Here is a 23,433-nt window from a genome sequence, read left to right on the forward strand (position 1 = left end):
TTTATTGAACATATGTGTGGCCGACAACATACCGCGTGCATCGTTTTCACATTCACTGATAGCACTCTATACGTCATCGCGTAACCCGTTTATCAGTACGACATCGCCCTTTTCATTCGAATCATCATTTTGGCTTGGTATCTAACAATGTGACTGTCTTACAAAACAAATAACATTTTCTTATAACCACGATCCTTTTCCTTAGAACCCATATTTATTTTACCCCCAAATCTTGAAAACTCAGGTGTCTTTTTATACCGTTGGGGTCTGTTTTGTTTATTTAACCAACGTGTACCCTCTTGTGGTGTAGACTGTAAGTTTTGAAAGTGTCAACATTTTTGTTCATTTGATTTTTCTCCATTTCAGATTTTGTTTCTTGTCCACAGTGTCCATCATTGATCTCATTGGTCACATATTTCTTTGCGCGTGTTGTGTAATGGTTTGATCCAGATTTCTCCCTGACCCCTCTCAGGCCAGCGAGAGACAGTCTCTCCAGCATGTCCTGGGTTGCCTTGGGGTGGCTGGGGAAAAGAATGTCTGGTATCACTGCTCAAGCTACCGCCCCCGTGACCCGACCCGGAAAAGCGTTAGAAGATGTGTGGTTGGTGTTGCGGTGATAATGAGCTCCAGTTGGTGATTCAACTATTTCCAGTTTTGCTCACAACCTTGCATGGTGTTGCATGATGGTGTTGTAAAGTTGTCCGATTTGACTTGTTCAACCTGTACTGTGTCTCCTTTGTCCACTTTTGAGCACTGAACTCTTCTTCGCTCATCTGCATACATCTTTTGTTTCTCTGTCGCATACATCCAAAGCTATAATTTTTGATTCCCAAATATCTGACATTTTTCCTTTCATTTAGGTTGAACAGGAGTTCTCCTTTACTCTTCCCATTTGTTGGATCTTTTATTAATATACTTCTGTGTTCACGTTCTAGACATGTCCCTCAGCTTGTGAAATCCTGATCCTTTTCATCAGTGATGGAATTTGGCGTTCGACTTCTCCATTGGTTTGAGTCCATTTTGGTGTTGTTTTGTCATGTTTGATTCCATGGTCTTCTCAATATTCTCTGAACAATTCAGATTTGAACTGCAGACCATTGTCCGACTTAATGGTAACTGGAAGTCCATCTTGCCAAGGTCCCTCTGGTTCAGGTGGATCGAGTTTGGCCACTATTTGACATCCGTGACACACTTTGCAGTATTTTTCTGCAGGTTTGTCCATGCCAGGCCACCATACTTTTGTCCTGAGACGTTGCTTGGTTCCCACGATTCCTAAATATCCTTCATCTTCTTCTATTTCTTTTCAGCTTGTCCCGTGAGGGGTCGCCACAGCGTGTCAACTTTTTCCATCTTAGCCTATCTCCTGCATCTTCCTCTCTAACCCCAACTGCCCTCATGTATTCCCTCACCACATCCATAAACCTTCTCTTTGGTCTTCCTCCTGCTCTTTTGCCTGGCAGCTCCATCCTCAGCACCCTTCCACCAATATACTCACTCTCTCGCCTCTGAACATGTCCAAACCATCGAAGTCTGCTCTCTCGAATTCTGTCTCCAAAACATCCAGCTTTGGCTGTCCCTCTAATGAGCTCATTTCTCAACCTATCCAACTTGCTCACTCCGAGCGAGAACCTCAACATCTTCATTTCTGCCACCTCCAGTTCTGCTTCCTGTTTTTTCTTCATTGCCACCGTCTCTAATCCGTACATCATGGCCAGCCTCACCACTGTTTTGTAAACTTTGCCCTTCATCCTAGCAGAGACTCTTCTGTCACATAACACACCAGACACCTTCCGCCAGCTGTTCCAACCTGCTTGGACCCGTTTCTTCACTTCGTTACCACACTCACCATTGCTCTGGATTGTTGACCCTAAATATTTGAAGTCCTCCACCCTCGCTATCTCTTCTCCCTGGAGCCTCAAGCTTCTTCCTCTTCCCTCCCTCCCTTTCTCATTCACGCACATATATTCTGTTTTACTTTGGCTAATCTTCAGTCCTCTCCTTTCGAGTGCATGTCTCCATCTTTCTAATTGTTCCTCTGCATGCTCCCTGCTTTCACTGCATACCACAATATCATCTGCGAACATCATGGTCCAAAGGGATTCCATTCTAACCTCATCTGTCATCCTATCCATTACCACTGCAAACAGGAAGGGGCTCAGAGCTAATCCCTGATGCAGTCCCAGTTCCATCTTAAATTCTTCTGTCACACCTCAGGCACACCTCACCATTGTTCTGCTGCCATGCATGTCCTGTACTATTTTAACATACTTCTCTGCCACACCAGACTTACGCATCCAGTACCACAGTTCCTCTCTTGGTACTCTGTCATAAGCTTTCTCTAGATCCACAAAGACACAATGTGGCTCCTTCTGACTTCCTCTGTACTTTTCCACCATCTGTGGTACTCTTTCTAGGCATGAAACTATTCTGTTGCTCGCATATACTTACTTCTGTCCTGAGTCTAGCCTCCACTACTCTTTCCCATAACTTAATTGTGTGGCTCATCAACTTTATTCCTCTATAATTCCCACAGCTCTGAACATCGCCTTTGTTCTTAAAAATGGGAACTAGTACACTTTTCCTCCATTCTTCAGGCATCTTTTCGTCCGCTAGTATTCTGTTGAATAAGTTGTTCAAAAACTCCACAGCCATCTCTCCAAATTGCTTCCATACCTCCACCGGTATGTCATCAGGACCAACTGCCTTTCCATTTTTCATCCTTTGTAGTGCCTTTCTGACTTCCCCCTTACTAATCATTGACACTTCCTTGTCCTTCACACTTGCCTCTTCAACTCTTCCTTCTCTCTCATTTTCTTCATTCATCAACTTCTCAAAGTATTCTTTCCATCTATTTAGCACAGTACTGGCACCAACAACACATTTCCATCTCTATCCTTAATCACCCTTACCTGTGGCACATCCTTCCCATCTCTATCCCTCTGTCTGGCCAACCTGTAGAGATCCTTTTCTCCTTCTTTCGTGTCCAACCTGGTGTACATGTCTTCATATGCCTCTTGTTTAGCCTTTGCCACCTCTACCTTTTCCCTACGTCGCATCCCGATGTACTCCTTTCGCCTCTCCTCAGTCCTCTCAGTGTCCAACTTCTTCGCTAATCTCTTTCCTTGGATGACTTTCTGTATTTTGGGGTTCTACCACAAAGTCTCCTTCTCCCCTTTCCTACAAGAAGGCACCCCAAGTACTCTCCTGCCTGTCTCTCTGATTACCTTGGCTGTCGTAGTCCAGTCTTCCGGGAGCTTCTGCTGTCCATCGAGAGCCTGTCTATCCTCTTTCCGAAAGGCCGCACAACATTCTTCCTTTCTCAGCTTCCACCACATGGTTCTCTACTCCACCTTTGTCTTCTTAATCTTCCTACCCACCACCAGAGTCATCCTCCACACCACCATCCTATGCTGTCGATCTACACTCTCCCCTACCGCTACTTTACAGTCAGTAATCTCCTTCAGATTACATAATTTGCACAAAATATAATCCACCTGCGTGCTTCTACCACCGCTTTTGTAGGTCACTATATGTTCCTCCCTCTTCTGGAAATAAGTGTTGAATACAGCCATCTCCATCCTTTTTGCAAAGTCCACCACCATCTGTCCCTCAAAGTTCATTTCCTGGATGCGATACTTACCCATCACTTCTTCATCGTCGTTGTTTCCTTTACCAATATGTCCATTACAATCTACACCAATCACAACTCTCTTTCTGTCTGGGATCCTCATAACTACTTCATCTAGTTCCTTCCAGAATTTCTCTTTCAACTCTAAGTCACATCCTACCTGTGGAGCATAGCCGCTTAGCACATTATACATAACACCCTCAATTTTAAATTGTAGTCTCATCACTCGATCTGATAATCTTTTCACCTCCAAGACATTCTTAGCCAGCTCTTCCTTTAAGATAACCCCTACTCCATTTCTCTTCCCATCTACTTCTTGGTAGAATAATTTAAACCCTGCTCCTAAACTTCCAGCCTTACTACCTTTCCACCTGCTCTCTTGTATGGACAGTGTATCAACCTTCCTCCTAATCATCATGTCAACCAACTCCTGATCTTTTCCTGTCATAGTCCCAACATTCAAAGTCCCTTCACTCAGTTGTAGGCTCTATGCACTCCTCTTTTTCTTCTGACGATGGATCCGTTTTTCTCCTCTTCTTTGTCTTTGACCCACAGTAGCTGAATTTCCACCAACGCCCTGCAGGTTAGCAGTGCCGGGCGCGGGCGTTGTTAACCCGGGCCATGGCCGATCCCATATGGGATTCTTTAGATGAACGCTCATATTTGTTTGGCACAGTTTTTACGCCAGATGCCCTTCCTGACGCAGCCCTCTCCATTTATCCAAGCTTGGGACCGGCCTACAGATTGCATTGGTTTGTACCCCCATAGGGCTGCATTCCTAAATATCCTTTATGTGCTGGTGAAAGTGCTTTAGCTCAGAGTTTTTATGGCAATACTCAATGATTACTTCTTAAAACTATGTATCCTATCACGCAAAGGTCATAAGTAAGCTTAAGGTACGTAAGCTTTGCATTTTTCAAAATGCCCGTTTTCAATCACTTTTCACACTTCTTTTCGCTCTGAGTCCGTGGCAGAGGTTTCTTCCACTGCTTGTGTGGTAAGTGCTTTTGGAGTTGCACTTACTGCAATGAATCTCACATACTCTTCTGATTCATGTTTGTGTGTCTGTTTTGGTGCTATGTCTGACAGCAATCTTGACAATGAATCAACAATGTTTTGCTTTGCAGCCATGTGTACCACTTTACAGTCATACAGTTGTAGTCTGAGAACCCACCGTTCTTTTCCTGCACATGGTTTGGATCTGTGACTGTATATGACCTCTAGTGGCTTGTGGTCTGTGATTAGGTCAAACTTCCATCCATACAGACAGTGAAGAAAATAAGTATATGAACAGCCTCCCATATTGCAAGTTCTCCCACATAAAAAAATATGCAGGGGTCTGAAATTTTCATCATAGGTGCATGTCAACTGTAAGAGAGATAATCTAAAAATAAAAATCCAGAAATCACAATGTATGATTTTTTTTTTCAATTATTCATGTGATACAGCTGCAAATAAGTATTTGAACACCGGTCTATCAGCTCGAATTCTGACCCTCAAAGACCTGTTAGTCCATTCATTATCTACTGTTTTTCCGGGTCGGGTTACAGGGGAAGTAGCTTCAGCATGGATACCCAGACTTCCCTTTCTCCAGCCACTTCTTCCAGCTCTTCCGGAGGGATCCCGAGGCGTTCTGTAGCCAGCCGACATAGTCGCTCCAGCGTGTCCTGGGTCATCCTTGGGGTCTCTTTCTGGTGGGACTTGCCCGGAACACCACACCAGGGAGGCGTCCAGGAGGCCTGCAAATCAGATGCCCCAGCCACCTCATCTGGTTCCTCTCTATGCGGAGGAGCGGCTAGACACTGAGCCCCTCCCGTATGATCGAGCTTCTCATCCTATCTCTAGGGAGAACCCGGACACCCTGCGGAGGAAACTCATTTCGGCTGCTTGTATCCCGGATCTTGTTCTTTCGGTCACAACACACAGCTCATGCCCATAGGTGTGGGAAGGAACATAGATCGACTGATAAATTGAGAGCTTTGCCTTTCGACTTAGCTCCCTCTTTACCTTAACAGACCGATACAAACTCCGCATTACTACAGACGCTGCATCGATCCGTCTGTCGATCTCCACCTCCATTCTTCCCTCATCATGAACAAGACCCCAAGATACCTGAACTCCTCTTTAAGGAAGGATCTCATCCCCGACCTGGAGAGGGCACGGCACCTTTTTCTGACTTAGGACCAAAGTCTCGGATTTGGAGGTGCTGATTCTCATCCCAGTTGTCCCACCCGTTCGTCCCCCTTTAAAAGTCCACCTCCACTCCATGTATTATCCTGAATCAGCTGGAAAGGGCTACAGAGAAATTGCCACGCAGCTTGATGAAAAAAGGTACACTGTTGAAGGAATCATTAGAAACTGGAAGAAGGTAAACATGACGGTCAATCTCAATGGGAGTGGAGCCCCATACAAGATATCACCTCGTGGGGTTTCAATGATCCTTAGGAAGGTGAGGAATCCCAGGTGAGCCCAGGAGTACACGACAGGAGTTGGTCAATAACCTGAAAACAGCTGGGACCACCATTTCCAAGGTGACTGTTGATAATACACTAAGACGTCATGGTTTGATATCATGCATGGCACGGAAGGTTCCCCTGCTTAAACCAACACGTGTCAAGGCCCGTCTTAAGTTTTCCAATGACCATTTGGGTGATACAGAGGAGTCATGGGAGAACGTTTTGTGGTCAAATGAGACCAAAGTGGAACTTTTTGGTCATAATTCCACTAACCGCATTTGGAGAAAAACGAATGATGAGTTCCATCCCAAGAATACCATCCCTACTGTGAAGCATTGGGGTGGTAGCATCATGCTTTGGGGGTGTTTTTCTGCACATGGGACAGGACGACTGCACTGTATTAAGTAGAGGATGACCGCGGCCATTTATTGTGAGATTTTGGTGAACAACCTCTTTCCCTCAGTCAGATCATTGAAGATGGGTCTTTCAACCAGACACTGACCCAAAGCACACAGCCAGGACGTGGCTCCAGAAGAAGCATATCAAGGTTCTTGCTTGGCCTAGCCAGTCTCCAGACCTAAACCCAATAGAAAATCTTTGGAGGGAGCTGAAACTCAGTGTTTCTCAGTGACAGCCCAGAAACATGACTGATCTAGAGAAGATCTGCGTGGAAGAGTGGGCCAAAATCCATCCTGCAGTGTGTGCAACCAAGTAAACGACTACAGGAAACCTTTGAACTTTGGAATTGCAAACAAAGCCTACTTAACCAAATATTAACATTGGTTTTCTCAGGTGTTCAAATATTTATTTGCAGCTGTATCACACATAAATCATGAAAAAAACCATACATTGTGATTTCTGGATTTTTCTCTTTAGATTATCTCTCTTACAGTGGACATGCACCTACGATGAAAATTTCAGGCCTCTCCATGATTTCTAAGTGGGAGAACTTGCAATATAGCAGGCTGTTCAAATATTTATTTTCTCAACTGTACGACACAACTCACTCGTCTCAGTCGAACGTTTAAAAATATGAAAATGTAGATTGTGAGATTGTGTTTTGTAAAGTTAGCAATCAAATAAACAGTTGCATCTTTATTTTATAGAATGGATGTGAGCGGTTATTTTTTAAATGAAACTACTGTATTTTCTGAATTTTCAAAGTTTTACTTGACCAAAATTGCTGATCACAATTATCAATGTTATCACAATATTACTGGGAAAAAATCCAAACAAAAATCCCTGAAACACATGAAAAGCCTCGTCCTCAAGGGGTCAATCCCTCCTTGCAGCGTGAGGTTTGTCAGCTCTTTTTTTCAGTCTCTTCATCATTGTCACCGGCCCGTTTGTCTGCAATCTGCGATCCACAAAGCGAATGCACGGTTGTATGGATATCTGCCACATCCTTTATGTAGAACACCATGGACTCACTCACACCATAATGGCACACATCAAAAGGGTAACTTCTGCCATCTTTGATCAAAACCAAAAGTCCTACTTTTTTGCTGATAGTCATCATCTTCCTCTTCCTTCGGAGGAAGCTTTCACATCAGCACACTGCTTCAGCAGTATTGGGAACACGAGAGGTTATCGCCCAGACAGTCAACAGGATAGAAAATCGCGAAAATGAAGGACAAATTAGATGGTGGGCCAGAAATTGCTGGGTGAGGCTTCAATAATGAGCAGCCAACCAGCTCACAATATAAATCCACGCATGCTCACATTAGTCGAGGTCGCACCAGGGACCAATCACGGGCTTTTTTTCAATGCATCTTCCCGCAATATACCCTATTTTTCCAGGATATTTTTTTTTGGGGGGGGGTAAAAAAAAACCCCCGCAAAGCTCTGAAGTCGCCAAATGTGAAGTGCGAAGTCGCAGGGGATCACCGCATACACTTGCATCCATCTTCTACCACTTTTCCGAGTGAGGTCGCAGGGGCAGGACCTTAAGCAGGGATACCCTGACTTCCCTTTCCCCATCCATTTCATCCAGCTCTTCTGGAGGGATCCACAGAAGTTCCCAGGCCAGGCAAGAGACAGAGTCTCTCCAGCGTGTCCTGGGTCATCCCCGGGATCTCTTTCTATAGGGACGTGCCCGGAACACCTCACCAGGGAGGCGTCAGGGATGCCTCTGAATCAGATGTCACAGCCTCCTCATCTGGCTCCTCTCGATGCATAGGAGGAGTGGATCGACACAAAGGCCCTCCCAGATGACCGACCTTCTCACCCTATCTCTAAGGGAGAGCCCAGACACTCATTTCGGCTGCTTGTATCTGGTATCTTGTTCTTTAGGTCACGGCCCAAATCTCATGACCGTAAGTGAGGGTAGGAACGTAGAGCGATTGGTAAATTGAATGCTTAGCCTTTCGACTTCACTCCCTGTTCAACACAACAGATACAAAGTTTGTACCACTGCAAACGCTGCACTGATTTGGCTGTCGCTCTCCTTGTCCATTCTTCCCTCGTGGAGACCACAAGATACTTAAACTCCTCCACTTGGGGTAGGATCTCATCCCCGACCCGGTAAGGGCATGACACCCTTTTCCAACTGAGAACCCTGGTCTCGGATTTGGAGGTGCTGATTATCATCCTAGCCGCTTAACACTCAGCTGCGAACTGCTCCAGTGAGCGTTCGAGATCACGATTTGATGAAGCCAACAGAACCACATCATCTGGAAAAAGCAGAGATGCAATGCTGAGGTCACCAATCCGGACATCATCTACGCCCCATCTGTGCCTAGAAATTCTGTCCATAAAAGTTCTGAATAAAATTAGTGATGAAGGGAAGCCTTGGCGGAGTCCAAATCTTACCAGAAACGAGTCAGACTTATTGCCGGCAATGCAGACCAAATTCTGACACCAAAAAGCCCGTGGCACCCCATACTCCCAAAGAACAGCCCACGGGTCTCCCCGAGGGACACAGTCCAACGCCTTCTCTAAGTCCACAAAACCCATGTAAACTGGTTGGGCGAACTACCATGCACCCTCAACGATCAAGCCGCAGGTGTGGAGCTGGTCCATTTTTCCACGGCTAAAATGAAAACCACATTGCTTCTCCTGAATTTGAGATTAGACTTCCGAGTGGGCCCTTCTCCCCTGCACCTCTCAATCGACCTTTCCAGGGATGCTGAGGATTGTGATCCCCTTGTAGCTGGAACACACCCTCCGGTCCCCCTTCTTAAAAAGGGGGACCACCACCCCACTCTGTCAATCCAGAGGCACAACCCCCAATATCCATGATAAAGGCAATGGGACAGTCCCACAACATCCAGAGCCTTTAGGAACTCCGGGCGAATCTCATCCACCCATGGGGCCCTGCCACCGAAGAGCTTTTGAACCACCTTGATGACCTCAACCCCAGCGATAGAAGAGCCTGCCTCAGAGAACCCAGACTCTACTTCCTCATGACATGTCGGCGGAATTGAAGAATAGAAGTATTCTCTCCACCGACTCACAATGTCCCATACTGAAGTCAACAGTGCCCCATCCTCACTCAACACAGTGTTGATGGTCCAGTGCTTCCCCCTCCTGAGCTGCTGAATAGTGAAGCAGAATTTCCTCGAAGTTGTCTTGAAGTCATTCTCTATGGCATCACTGAACTCCTCCGATGCCCGGGTTTTTACCTCAGAGACCACCAAAGGTGCATTCTGCTTGGCCAACCTGTACCTATCAACTGCCTTGGGACTCCCAGTGGCCAGAATGCCCTATAGGACTCTTTCTTCAGCTTGACAGCATCCCTCACTTTTGGTGTCTACCAACGTATTCGGACGTTGCCACCACAACAGGTATTGACCACCTGATGGCTGGTTGGCTGCCTCAGGAATGGGGGCGCAGAACATTGTCCACAATGTTCCCCGCATCCCCTAGAACATGAGAAAAGTTCTTTTGGAGGTGGGAGTTGGTCATACAAGTCTAACAAAGTTCTCTCCTGTTGTGAGCATCGGTGACCACCAACACATTTTTCCCAGTTTCCTTCTTAAAATACAGCTGGCGCGATATCCACTTGAGTTGTCATTTCCACAATAACGAGTGTATTCATGTCACATTTGAGTTGACAAGATAAAGCACAGTGATCGTTGTCTTGCAATTCAAAATTTAATTACAGTTGTGTGACAGTGCAATTGTGAAAGAGCAAATTTGTCCAGTAGTCTAATCTGCACAGTAGGTGTTGTCACTCAGCCACCTTATATCTCCCATTGCGGTGTTTTTTTTATTTAATTTTTTTTCAATAATGATAGTTTTTTTAAATAACTTTATAGGCCATCAGATATTTCTAGTACTTCCAGTACTACATCAAAGGACACACGCACAGATATGCACACACAGGGTGTCCCAAAAACTTGTATACACACTTTTACATTTTAAAAATTAATTGAATTATCATAAACATCAGGTTTACATTTATTTAAAGTGTGTATACATTTTCTTGGGACACCCTGTGTGTGCGTATCTTAAAAATAAACCAGCTTTTGGATTAATATGTTGTCCACAACGGCAAAGTGGAGTGAATGTCTTTCTCGGAGATGCTGAATGACAGCCTTGATTGGATCGGCGAATTATGACTTCAAAATCAAACAGCAAAAGAATAAAATGCCAATTATCGGCTGATCCGATCGGGCTGACCAAATCAGTGTAAATTTTAATTGAAATATTTTATTTTGAATAAACAAATCCATCCATTCGTCCATCTTCTTAACCACTTATCCTCACTTGGGTCATGGGAGTGCTGGAGCCTATCCCAGCTTCCATCCGAAACGAGGCGGTCTACATCCTGAACTGTTTGCCAGCCAGTCACAGAGCACATATAAACAAACAACCATTTGCACTCACATTCACAACTACGGGGAATTTAGAGAGTTCCGTTAACCTACTATGCACATTTTTTGGGGTGTGGTAGGACACTGGAGTTCCCAGAGAAAACTCACACAGGCACGGGGAAAACATGCAAACTCCACACAGGCGGGGTTGGGATTTTAACCCCGGTCCTCAGAAATGTGGGGCAGACTCTCGCAAAACAACAACATGAGCATGTAAAGAAGAGTCCTATTTCACAGTTGAATTTGCACTGTCTGTTATAACCTTATATTCATGGCACATATTACAATGCATTATATACTGTACATGACTTGGCTTGTATTATTACCATACATACAGATGGGTCAGGCACTATGGAGGCTCCCACCCAGACAACAGCAGCAGCTTCAGGAAGAGCTTGTCGACAGACTGGCTGACACAGGAGGCGCAAGACAAGAGCAAGGTATTCCAGACAATTATAATAATACTGTAATCAGAATTAGTGTTATTGGCCAAGTGTACAACAACACACAAGGAATTTGTTTCCGGTAGTTAGTGCCGCCCTGGTAAGACATTCAGAACAAAGAACAAACAAGCTAACAAGAACAAAGAACAAGAGACATTTAGTTACAGATGTGCAAAATGCAGTCTTCTTCATTTAGAACAGTGAAGAGTGTGTCAATGCCCCACATTTTGTTATATAGAGTCGCCTTACCTGTTCTCAATTCCCGTGAAAGACCAGTGCAATGACAATTGTGCAAAGGGAGCAGTATAAAATGACGACTCGTGCGATAGTCTACAGAATATATTACTAATACTAATGCTGATACTAATAATAATCCATCCATTCTCTAAACGGCTTATCCTCACTACATTTTATTTGTAGGCCCCTTTCTGAGTACTCAGTCACCTGAGAAAGCAAATAAAAAAGTAACAACAGAAACATGCACAGAATAATAATAATAATAATTTTGCAAACAAAGTGAGTATATTTTGTGCAGAATCAAATGTACATTATGTTCAGCAAGTTTAAACAAGTGTGTTTCCAGATGAAATTTCAAAGTTGGAAGATAGTCCATGTTGTAGATGTACAGTGTTCCCTCACTAAATCACGGTTCACTTTACGCTGTCTCGCTATGACACTGAATTTTTTGGGGGGGGGTGTAATTTTTTTACATTATATGAATGCATTGTGTTGTCTCCTAATTCGCTAAGGGAAATCCCTCCTCGTGTTTTGCGTTGCAAATAGCTAAAGAACGAGAGACCATTGTAAACCAACACAAGTACCAGGACTGCCGCTGTGGGGTTCACTGACCGGCGGGCAGGCGCCGTGGCCTTTCGGTAAATCTGCACACCACTTCGTGGTTTTGTAGAAAGCAACACTGTACCTGCCTCTGTCAGAAAATGGACATTGACTATTTTCTACAGTTCAGGTAACTGGGAAAAAAAATGCTTTCGATGTACGTAGCAAGTCATAAATTAATCAACATCTGTTGGAAATTATAGACGTGTAATTTTTGATGAAGTACTCTTCTTTTCCTTTCGGCTTGTTAGGGTTCACCAAAGCATGACATCTTTTTGCATTGTAGGGATTTGCGAGTTTAGACCCTACATCTGTTCACGAGTCGAGGAAGATATGACCAATGATTAGAAAAAGTTAACACCAAATGGATTTATGACGAAGGAATGTGCAATACAGACGTCCGGGTCTTATCTAGGTATCTGCCTCACACGAGACGTGTGTCTTCTGGCAGGATAGCCAAAGAAGAAGACAAGAGCTGCCCGGGAACACAAGGTTTTTATATGTATGGGTCCAAGGTAAAAGTGGCTAACCCGCAGTTTTGTCCTGGGCCGGGATGGTAACTTTCCGCTCCTTATCTGGTGTCGTTCGTCTCCACGGCAACGCCTGGGAGAGGAGGATGCCACCAGCCGGTTTTCTGCATACAAAGATCAAGGACCGCCACGGCGCTCCACAACACATCCTTGTCTGATTAGCAAATGGACAACATTTTATCTGTTGATTAAATGTACAAGGTCATATTTATGCAAATAATGAAAGTGCAATAAAAGTAAAATAGTCTTCACCATGTTAGCCTTTCTCCAGCATCGAACTCTCTAACACCAACTGCCCTCATGTCTTCCCTCACATTTTTCAAACTTCTCTTTGGACTTCCTCTTGTTCTTTTGCTTGGCACCTCCATCTCTCTGGCCTATGGATGTGTCCAAACCATCGAAGACTGCTCTCTCTAACCTTGTCTCCAAAACATCCAACTTTGGCTGTCCCTCTAATGACCTCATTTGTAATCCTATCCAACCTGCTCACTCCGAGCGAGAACTTCAACATCTTCATTTCTGCTACCTCAAGTTCTGCTTCCTGCTGTTTCTTCAGTGCCACCATCACTAATCCATACATCATAAACGGCCTCACCACTGTTTTATAAACTTTGCCCTTCATCCTAGTGGAGGCTCTTCTGTCGCCTAGAACACCAGACACCTTCCGCCAACTGTTCCACCCTGCTTGGACCAGTTTCTTCACTTTCTTATCACACTTTCAAAATGCTCTGTATTGTTGACCCCAGGTATTTGAAGTCGTCGACCCTTGCTATCTGTTCTCCCTGGAGCTTCACTCTTATCCCACCACCCCTCTCATTCATGTTAATATACTCTGTTTTACTTCGGGTAATCTTCATTCCTCTCCTTTCCAGTGCGTGCCTCCATCTTTGTAATTCTTCCTCCACCTGCTCCCTGCTTTCACCTCAGATCATAATATCATCTGCGAACATCATGGTCCAAGGGAATCCAGTCTAACCTCATATGTCAGCCTATCCATTACTACTGCAAACAGGAAAGTCTTCAGGGCAGATCCCTCATGCAGTCCCACCTCCACCTTAAATTCTTCTGACACACCTACAGCATATTTTACCGCTGTTCTGCTGTCGTCATACATGTCCTGTACTCTTCTAACATGTTTCTCCGCCACACCGGACTTGCGCATACAGTACCACAGTTCTTCTCTTGGTACTCTGTCATAGGCTTTCTCTAGGTCTACAAAGACTTCTGACCTTCTCTGTACTTTTCCACGAGCATCCTGAAGGTAAATAATGCATCTGTGGTACTCTTTCTAGGCATAAAACCATACTGTTTCTCGCATATACTTACTTCTGACCTGAGTCTAGTCTCCACTCCTCTTTCCCATAAATTAATTGTGTGGCTCATCATCTTTATTCCTCTGTAGTTTCCACAGTTCTGAACATCGCCTTTGTTCTTAAAAATGGGAACTAGCACACTTTTCCTCCGTTCTTCTGGCATCTTCTCCCCCGCGAGTATTCTATTGAATAAGTTGGTCAAAATCTCCACAGCCACCTCTCCAAATTGCTTCCATACCTCCAAAGTATGTCATCAGGACCAACTGTCTTTCCATTTTTCATCCTGTTCAGTGCCTTTATAACTTCCCCCTTACTAATCATTGACACTTCCTTGTCCTTCACACTTGCCTCTTCAACTCTTCCTTCTCTCTCATTTTCTTCATTCATCAACTTCTCAAAATATTCTTTCTATCTATTGAGCACACTACTGCCACCAGTCAACACATTTCCATCTCTATCCTGCCTTTCTAACTGCCTTTCCCTTTTTCATCCTGTTCAGTGCCTTTCTAACTTCCCTCTTACGAATCATTGTCACTTCCTCGTCATTCACGCTTTCTTCCACAAGCATCCTCAAGGCAAATAATACATATGCTGTACTCTTTCTAGGCACAAAACTATACTGTTGCTCCCAGATACTTACTTCTGTCCTTAGTCTAGCCTCCACTACTCTTTCCCATAACTTCATTGTGTGGCTCATCAATATTATTCCTCTATAGTTCCCACAGCTCTGCAAATCACCTTTGTTCTTAAAAATGGTGATGGTCATGATGATGTACTCTATATCTCTAAATAAATTCTAAATACGTATGCAGGGTTAGGGTTACGACTGAGTGTAGGGACTTTGAATGTTGGGACTATGACAGGAAAAGCTCAGGAGTTGGTTGACATGATGATTCGGAGAAAGGTTGATGTATTGTGCATCCAAGACAGCAGATGGAAAGGTAGTAAGACTAGAAGCTTAGGAACAGGGTTTCAATTATTTTACCGTGGAGTAGATGGGAAGAGAAATGGAGTAGTGGTTATTTTAAAGGAAGAGCTGGCGAAGAATGTCTTGGAGGTGAAAAGAGTATCAGATCGAGTGATGAGACCAGAATGAGAGACTAGTGATGAGGCTCAAACTTAAAATTGAGGATGTATTTTATAATTGGATTATCGGCTATGCCCCACAGGTAGGATGTGACCTTGAGTTGAAAGAGAAATTATGTAAGGAACTAGACGAAGTAGTTCTGAGCATCCAAGACTGCGAGAGACTTGTGATTGGTGCAGATTGTAATTGACATGTTGGTGAAGGAAACCGGGGCGACGAAGAAGTGATGGGTAAATACGGCATCCAGGAAAATAACTTTGGGGGACAGAGGGTGGTGGACTTTGCAAAAAGGATGGAAATTGCTTTAATGAACACTTTTTTCCAGAAGAGGCAGGAACATAGAGTCTTCTTTTTTCCTTTCGGCTTGTCCCGTTAGGGGTCGCCACAGCGTGTCATCTTTTGCCATTTTAGCCTATCTCCTGCATCTTCCTCTCTAACCCCAACTGCCCTCATGTATTCCCTCACCACATCCATAAACCTTCTCTTTGGTCTTCCTCTCGCTCTTTTGCCTGGGAGCTCCATCCTCAGCATCCTTCTACCAATATACTCACTCTCTCGCCTCTGAACATGCCCAAACCATCGAAGTCTGCTCTCTCGAACCTTGTTAGCAAAACATCCAACTTTGGCTGTCCCTCCAATGAGCTCATTTCTAATCCTATCCAACCTGGTCACTCCGAGCGAGAACCTCAACATCTTCATTTCTGCCAGTTCTGCTTCCTGTTGTTTCTTCAGTGCCACCGTCTCTAATCCGTACATCATGGCTGGCCTCACCACTGTTTTGTAAACTTTGCCCTTCATCCTAGCAGAGACTCTTCTGTCACATAACACACCAGACACCTTTCGCCAGCTGTTCCAACCTGCTTGGACCCGTTTCTTCACTTCCTGACCACACTCTCCATTGCTCTGTATTGTTGACCCCAAGTATTTGAAGTCGTCCACCCTCGCTATCTCTTCTCCCTGTAGCCTCACTCTTCCCCCTCCACTTTTCTCATTCACGCACATATATTCTGTTTTACTTCGGCTAATCTTCATTCCTGTCCTTTCCAGTGCATGTCTCCATCTTTCTAATTGTTCCTCTGCATGCTCCCTGCTTTCACTGCATATCACAATATCATCTGCGAACATCATGGTCCAAGGGGATTCCAGTCTAACCTCATCTGTCAGCCTATCCATTACCACTGCAAACAGGAAGGGGCTCAGAGCTGGAAGCAGAACTTGAGGTGGTAGATATGAAGATATCGAGGTTTCCTCTATGAGTGAGCAGGTTGGATTGGACTAGAAATTTGTTCATTCGAGAGACACCCAAAGTTTGATGTTTTGTAGACAAGATTCGAGAAAGCAGACTTTGATGCTTTGGACTTGTCCAGAGGCAAGAGCGTGAGTATAGAGGTCGTGCACCTATGTCACGTGACTGGCCATACTCACTCACTTCACTGCCAAGTCGGTTGGAGACGACACGAAAATACATCTTATAGCACGACGCCCAGAGTTTTATCTGATACCGTTAAAACATTTATAAGGTGATAATAAACGAAGGTAAGTGGAAAAATGAGAGACACTTGGCATGGAGGACCCATATTTGTTTTCAAACAATATATTTATTTGATTATACATATATAATTTTACAAAAACAACACAATAGCAGCAAAACAAAAAAAATTGTTTAAAAAAAAAAGAAAGCGCACAAGTCACAAATAATTCACTTTTTTTTTCAAAAACTCTTCTAAGGGTCTCCTTATGTCCTCAAATTCCTGAGCTCTTCCTCTCATGATATACATGAGTCTTTCCAGTCCAACACAAGATGCCATTTCCAACATCCATACTTTTATTGCAGGAACGTCCACTTTTTTCCAAAATAATGCAATTGTTCTCCTGGCCTGCAGGAAACCAAAATCTATAAGCGTGGCCTGCTTTTTATTAACAACAAAATCCTTGGGATATATACCTAAGATACACAGTGTTGCGCAATGAGGAACCTGAATTCCAACTATTATAGAAATTGTCTGAACAATAGATTTCCAATAATCTTTGACTTTCCAAAAATCCCATAAACAATGCTATAAAGTACCCTTGTCATTAGAGCACTTACTACACGTGTCTGGAATGTCAGGGCTCCACTGATGAAGTTTAACAGGAGTCACATAAGTCATCATCAGCCATTTATATTGTAATAGCCTCATTCTCGTATTTATTGTTTGTTTTTGTGGTTTAAGGCATGCGTGTTACCAATGAATTACTTCAATATTTTCTTTAATATCTATTTTCCATGCCTCTAATCTATTTTTACTTGATTCTGTATCATGTGAGACTAGAGATTTCTAGAGCATAGATATCTGCTTACATCCATGCAAACCTGACTGGACAATATCTTCTAAACTAGACAAAGGGGGTTCATACATTATGTTTTTGATTTGTGCTGACAAAGTGTTTTAACTGCAGATATTTGAAAAAATGCTTATTGGGAATAGAAAACCTTTGACACATTTGAATGAATGTAAGCATTTCACCATTTACATAAAGGTCACCTATTGATTTTATACCATTATTTGCCCATAATTTAAAACCCCCATCTGCTCCTCCAGCTTTAAAAGTCGCATTACCCCATATGGGAGAGAAGCGTGAAAGTAAAGGAGTGTCCCCTATATGTTTGTGTGATTCAAACCAGATATCTATAGTATTTTTCAAAAATGGATTCTTGGTCTGCCGTATGAATACTCTATTCTCAGCAGATTATAAATAATACTTTAATCGAAGGTGTGGTATAGTTGCTTGCTCTATTTTTATCCAAGAAGGTGATGGTGATATTGGAAAAAAAAATACATAGCTGAGCATAGTTGAGCAGACCAGTAATACCATTTAAAGTTTGGAAATTGTAACCCTCCAGTTTCATAAGGCATATAAAGCAACCGTAGTCTTAATCCGCCTTTTTTATTATTCCAAATAAAATTCCGGAGCATTCTGTTGAGTCTAGTGAAAAAGATGTCAGGTAATGGAAGAGGTATGGTTTGAAAAAAATTTACAAATTTCGGCAAAACGCTCATTTTAACCATGTTTATACGTCCCAACATTGAAATTGGCATAATCATCCACCTGTCTAGTAACTGTTGTATCTCCAAGATTAAAGGGTCATAATTAACCTGAACGATATTGTTAACGTCAGGGGAAATTTTGACCCCCAAATAAGTAAATCCATCTCTCGCGTTCAAAAAAGGAATGTTAACAACAGGATTAAGTCTCTCTTCAGTACTTAAAAATAAAATGGATGACTTTGTATCATTAATCACATAGCCTGAGAAACTACCAAACTTTTTAATTTGCTCCAATAAATTTGGAAGGCTCGTGGATAACTTGGTCAGAAAGAGAATGACGTCATCAGCATAAAAAGAGATTCTGTGATCTTGATCACCAATTTGGATGCCCGTCAAGCCTCTATCCATACGAATCGACATGGCCAGGGGTTCTAAGGCTAAAATGAACAACATTGGGGAAAGAGGACACCCCTGGCGTGTGTCCAAAACAATTGGTTCAGAAGAAATACTGTTAGTGATAATACTAGCAGTAGGGTTTGTATATGAAATTTTTTAACCATTTAAGAAAATTATTGCCAAATCCAAACCGTGGTAAAACATTAAATAAAAATGACCTTTCAATTCTGTCAAAGGCCTGACGTGCATCCTACGACAGCAGTGCTGTGTCTTTACACTCTGCCTTTTCATGTAATATATTCAAAACTCTTCAAATATTGTGAAATCCTTGACGTTTTTTAACAAAACCGTTTTGATCATTATGTATTAAACTAGGTATATACTGATCCAATCGTATTGCCAGGGCTTTGCAAAGTATTTTTGTATCGCATCCCATCAAGCTTATTGGTCTTTACGAGGAACATTCTTTGGAAGGCTTATTAGGTTTGAGGATCAGGGTGATCAACGCAAGTCTCAGTGTAGGAGGAAGGGTCTCATTATTATATGATTCTATATACATGTCCATCAATGGAGTCAATAATTGTTTTATAAAATTCTATAGTCAGTCCATCGGGCCCAGGAGCACGATTAGTGTTAATACTTTGAATGGCAGCAGAAATTTCTTCTTCTGTGAGATGGTTATCTAAGTTTTGCTTTGCATCCTCTGATAGCACTGGAAATACAAGTGAATCAAGAAATGCATCCCTCTCAAACGAAGTCTGTTGTATCTCGGATTTATACAATTGTTCATAGAAATCCCTGAAAGTACTATTAATTTCTTGAGGGTCAACAGTCAAATCTCCATTGGATGTCCTTATGCTATTAATTGCCCGTTCTGTTTGTAATTTCCTAATCCTCCAAACCAAGAGTTTACCCGCTTTTTCATCTTGATCGTAATAACAATTCCATTTTAGAAGGATTAAAATATCTCCAAATTTCAACTAAATTTAAATTAACACTATATTTTAAAATTTTCCTTGTTTTCGCTTTACTTGGATCTAAACCTGTAGTACGATCCAATACAGGATTTAATGTACAATTAAAGTCACCGCCAATTATAACTGACCCATGTAAAGCAGAAATTGTGAGAAAAAGGTCTTCAAAAAATGTAGGATTGTCCTCATTTGGACCATATACACATATCAAATTTAATGTGAGAGAGAAAATAGTACCCTGGATTATCACATATCACCCTGCTGGATCCTGAATTGTATTAGTGATTTGTAATGGTATAGTTTTGTGAACAAGAATTAAAACACCCCTTGCATAATTATTGTATGATGCATATAGTACATTTCCAGGCCACCTATTTCTAACCTTTTTGATTTCTGAATCAGTCAAATGACTCTCCTGAATGAGTACTATTTTAGCATCCAATAATTTAATTCTATTAATAACCTGTTTCAATTTATTAAGATTTTTAAGTCCCCTGACATTCCAACTTGTAATCTTGAAATCAACAATTTTATGACTTGTACTTTCCATAAACATACAAAATACAATATTATCAAAACTGTGACTTGGATTAAGATAATGTCTGTGCAACTTAAACTAAACAACACAACATGAACCTTTATAAACAAAAATCTATTAAGCATCCCCATCCCTTACTCTAAATAAAACAGATATGGGGACTAACACCAATCCACTTTATGGATGAGAGGTAAAACTATTCAAGCAAACGAAAAACAGAAAGAAACATAAATGGTGGCATCCACCCAACCCGCCCCAAAAATAAATAATACAATACCAACTCTAGCATACCCGAAACTTACTACTATTTTTTCCCCCTCCACAAGAATAAATAAATGAATAAAATCAAAAGAAAAAGGTAATAGGTCAAACTAACTAAAAATGACCAATGTTGACCAAGCACACACTGAGCAATAACTGTATAAGCTAAACAGAAAACCGATAAAGGGACACAACTTATAAAGGTCTGACATAAGTGTATCATGAAGCTCACCATAACGTTCAAGTGATTGATAAAAGTTCTCAGCTTCCCTAGGCGTGGCAAACAGCTGTATTCATCCTTCATGTAGGATTCTCAATTTGCAGGGGTAAATCTGGAATCCATGGTAAACCCCTTTCTCCACAAACTTCTTTCTCACCACGTTGAACTCGTTGCATTGGAGAACAAATTCTCTGTCTTGAAATTCAGAAATCGAATGATCACAGCTCTACTTTGCCCTGGTTTTGGCCGCGCCAGAGTCCGTACATGCTCAAGAATGAAGCTCCTGTCACCGCCTAGTTTCAACCATGTTGATAACTCATGCTCCACAAACTCCAATTAGGATAGATTAATTTCACCATTTTCACGTAGGCCAAACAGACGAAGATTTTTGCAGTCCATCCGGTTCTCTAAATAATTCACCTTGGTTTCCAAAAGAGCGATGGGTTTGACAGCAGTAGCTAGCTCCGCTTTAGCCACCTCCAAATCATTTTCCAGAGATGATATACGCTCCTCGGCTTCAGTTATACGCATTGTATTGGAGGCTGCGTTGTTCCTGACCTCAACCATGCTTTGCTCCAAAGCGTTAATAGAGTTCTTCATGTCTTTCAATTGGCAGTTTATGGTGTCGAACCTGGAAGGAAAATCTGAGCGAAGGGCTTTTAGCTCCGTTAGCACAGCCGCCATGTCTGCCACGCTTTCACAGGCCTCCTCGCGCTCTTCCCGTGCTCCTGATTAGATTTTGGCTTTTGCGTGCCACGAGTCCGGCCATAGCTTTTACCGCTGGTCGTTGATGTGGTCTCAGACATTTTTCAAAGTCACTCTTACACTTGTATTCGGGTAGTTAAATGTTTTTATGCGGAGTTGAGCGGAGCCTTGATATTATGCTTCCATCTTGTTTCGCTGCTCGACAGCGCCCCAGAGGACCCATATTTAATGTCGAAGTCGATGTTTTCGGCGATAAGAAATTGGCCTGTTATCCCGCTTCCGCTTTTCTTGGACAACTGGATCTACACATGTATCTTAAAAGAAAAGAAACGGCTGGGATAAGCTCCAGCCCCCGTTCATGGAAGCGTGTTGCGGCCACATGTTGACGTATATGAACCTCTGCGTGACCGACGGTTTATTTTCCGTTTTTATATACCCATTGGACTCATTTGCGAACAATGCATATTTAAAAAAAATAAAATAAAACGTATGTTGGGGAGAGTTTTACCGAAGTTTAACTTGTGGCCACAACGCACTTCCGTGTACGTTGGAGACAACTTATTTTTTTTTTTTTTTATTTTTTTTTTTTTTTTACGTATTGTTCTCAAATGAGCCAACTTGGCATCATAAATACTTATGGGAAATTTGAGATAGAGAAGAGGAATTCCTACCTGAAATGAAGTGATCACTGTGCATGTCGTGTGTATTTGGTTGGGTCCATTCCATCCATCGCATTTAATTGCTGAAATCCATCGATCATTTCTGGTCTTTTCAGCTGGTCTTGTATAGTATGACCTCTTTGAATATCTGTCTCGTCTGTTGTAACAACCAACAGCACAACAAGTCTCGGGCATTGTGAATATTCTGCTCTGGTTCAATGGCGCCCACACTGTCCAGCAGCTCTTTTTGACCGACACTATGGTACCGTGAAAATGGTGACGTCACGTGCACAAGCTCTACTATGGCAGAAGGGTGCTGGGGATGGAGCTGGCAGGCAAAAGAGCAAGAGGAAGACCAAAGAGAAGGTTGATAGATATTGTGAGGGAAGACATGAGGGGAGTTGGTGTGAGAGAGGAAGATGCAGGTAATAGGATGAGATGGAAAAAGATGACATGCTGTGGCGACCCCAAACGGTACAAGCCAAAGGGGAAAGAAAAAGAAGAAGCCCCAAGAATGGTCAGGGTAATGTTGACAAAACTAGAAAAACAATCATTTAAAATTTCATTTGGTCACATTACAACTCCCACCCCAAGTCAAGGAAATAGTGATACCTGTAATACTACCTATCTAATACCCATCTATAAAACTACCTCGGTACCTGTACTCCAAACTTTGAGATCAATGGTCACATCCATGCTCCAAACCGGATTATGTTTCTTAAACTGGACCCTTCTAAGATGACAGGAATAAGATGTGGCAGACGTAATATATGAGCAGCCTGTGAAAACAATGGGAGCACACTAGGGATCGCAACCGGTTACAAATAACCGGTTATAACCGGTTTTCGTTTTTTTAAAACCGAAACCCTAATCGGACTTTCGAAATCGGTTAAATTTTCCAATCATTTCTTCCCGTTCCGGTACTCCACATTGCGCTATTTTTTTCAACATCATTTCCACTTTTTTCAAATTTCGCTGTTAGAATAAAGTTGGACTCAAAAGAACATTCAGTTAAATCAAAGAAACATCAAACATGGCATCGAGGAAATGCTCGGTATACTTTCATGCCCTTTCTGAAAGTCCGAAAGAAGAATGTTAACATTAAAACATTTTTACAAAAAAAAAAATAACAAAAATTTAACTTACACGAGTGCGTTGTTGAAAGCCACATTCAACAAGCTTGTTTGTCAATATTGTATACAAACTACACCATTACCGCGGAGTAAATTAACGATCGATGGTGTAGCGCCGGAGAAAAGGAGTCGGAGGCGGAGTGTCGGACACAGGAACAAAACTTGTTTTATTGGCAGACATCAAAACACTACTCTCATAACGGGGGGAACTCTGTGAACTCGTCACTCCGGAAGAGCAACAACAAAAACAGTCTGTGCGCAACCCCGCACCTCAACTCGAGGTCCCGCAGGTGAATTATGTAAACACCACAATGGTACCGGTTTTAAAACCGGTTAATTGTTTTTTCGCTACAGCTGTTTGGTTAAAACCGGTTATGAAAGTAAGCGTTTTTTGCGATCCCTAGAGC

General features: G+C 42.6%; 1 protein-coding gene across 7 annotated transcripts in view; it reads left to right on the forward strand.

Moving 5' to 3' along the window:
- Nucleotides 1-23,433, forward strand: part of fbxo8 (F-box protein 8) — a 57,265-nt gene that overhangs the window by 1,021 nt on the left and 32,811 nt on the right. For 3 of the 7 annotated variants that reach the window (XR_009796475.1, XR_009796478.1, XR_009796474.1), the window contains exon 2: nt 11,239-11,341. Coding sequence is in view for 1 of the 7 variants with exons in the window: in XM_061830327.1 (XP_061686311.1) it covers nt 595-633; nt 11,239-11,341 (142 nt within the window). In the remaining 6 variants the exon portion in view is untranslated. Of the gene's footprint in view, nt 1-454; nt 634-4,242; nt 4,381-11,238; nt 11,342-23,433 lie in introns of those variants that run through there. The other 4 variants (XR_009796477.1, XR_009796473.1, XM_061830327.1 and 1 more) reach the window with 4 other exon arrangements.

The sequence above is a fragment of the Syngnathoides biaculeatus genome, chromosome 9 (genome assembly GCF_019802595.1).
Source record: "Syngnathoides biaculeatus isolate LvHL_M chromosome 9, ASM1980259v1, whole genome shotgun sequence".
Lineage (NCBI taxonomy): Eukaryota > Metazoa > Chordata > Actinopteri > Syngnathiformes > Syngnathidae > Syngnathoides > Syngnathoides biaculeatus.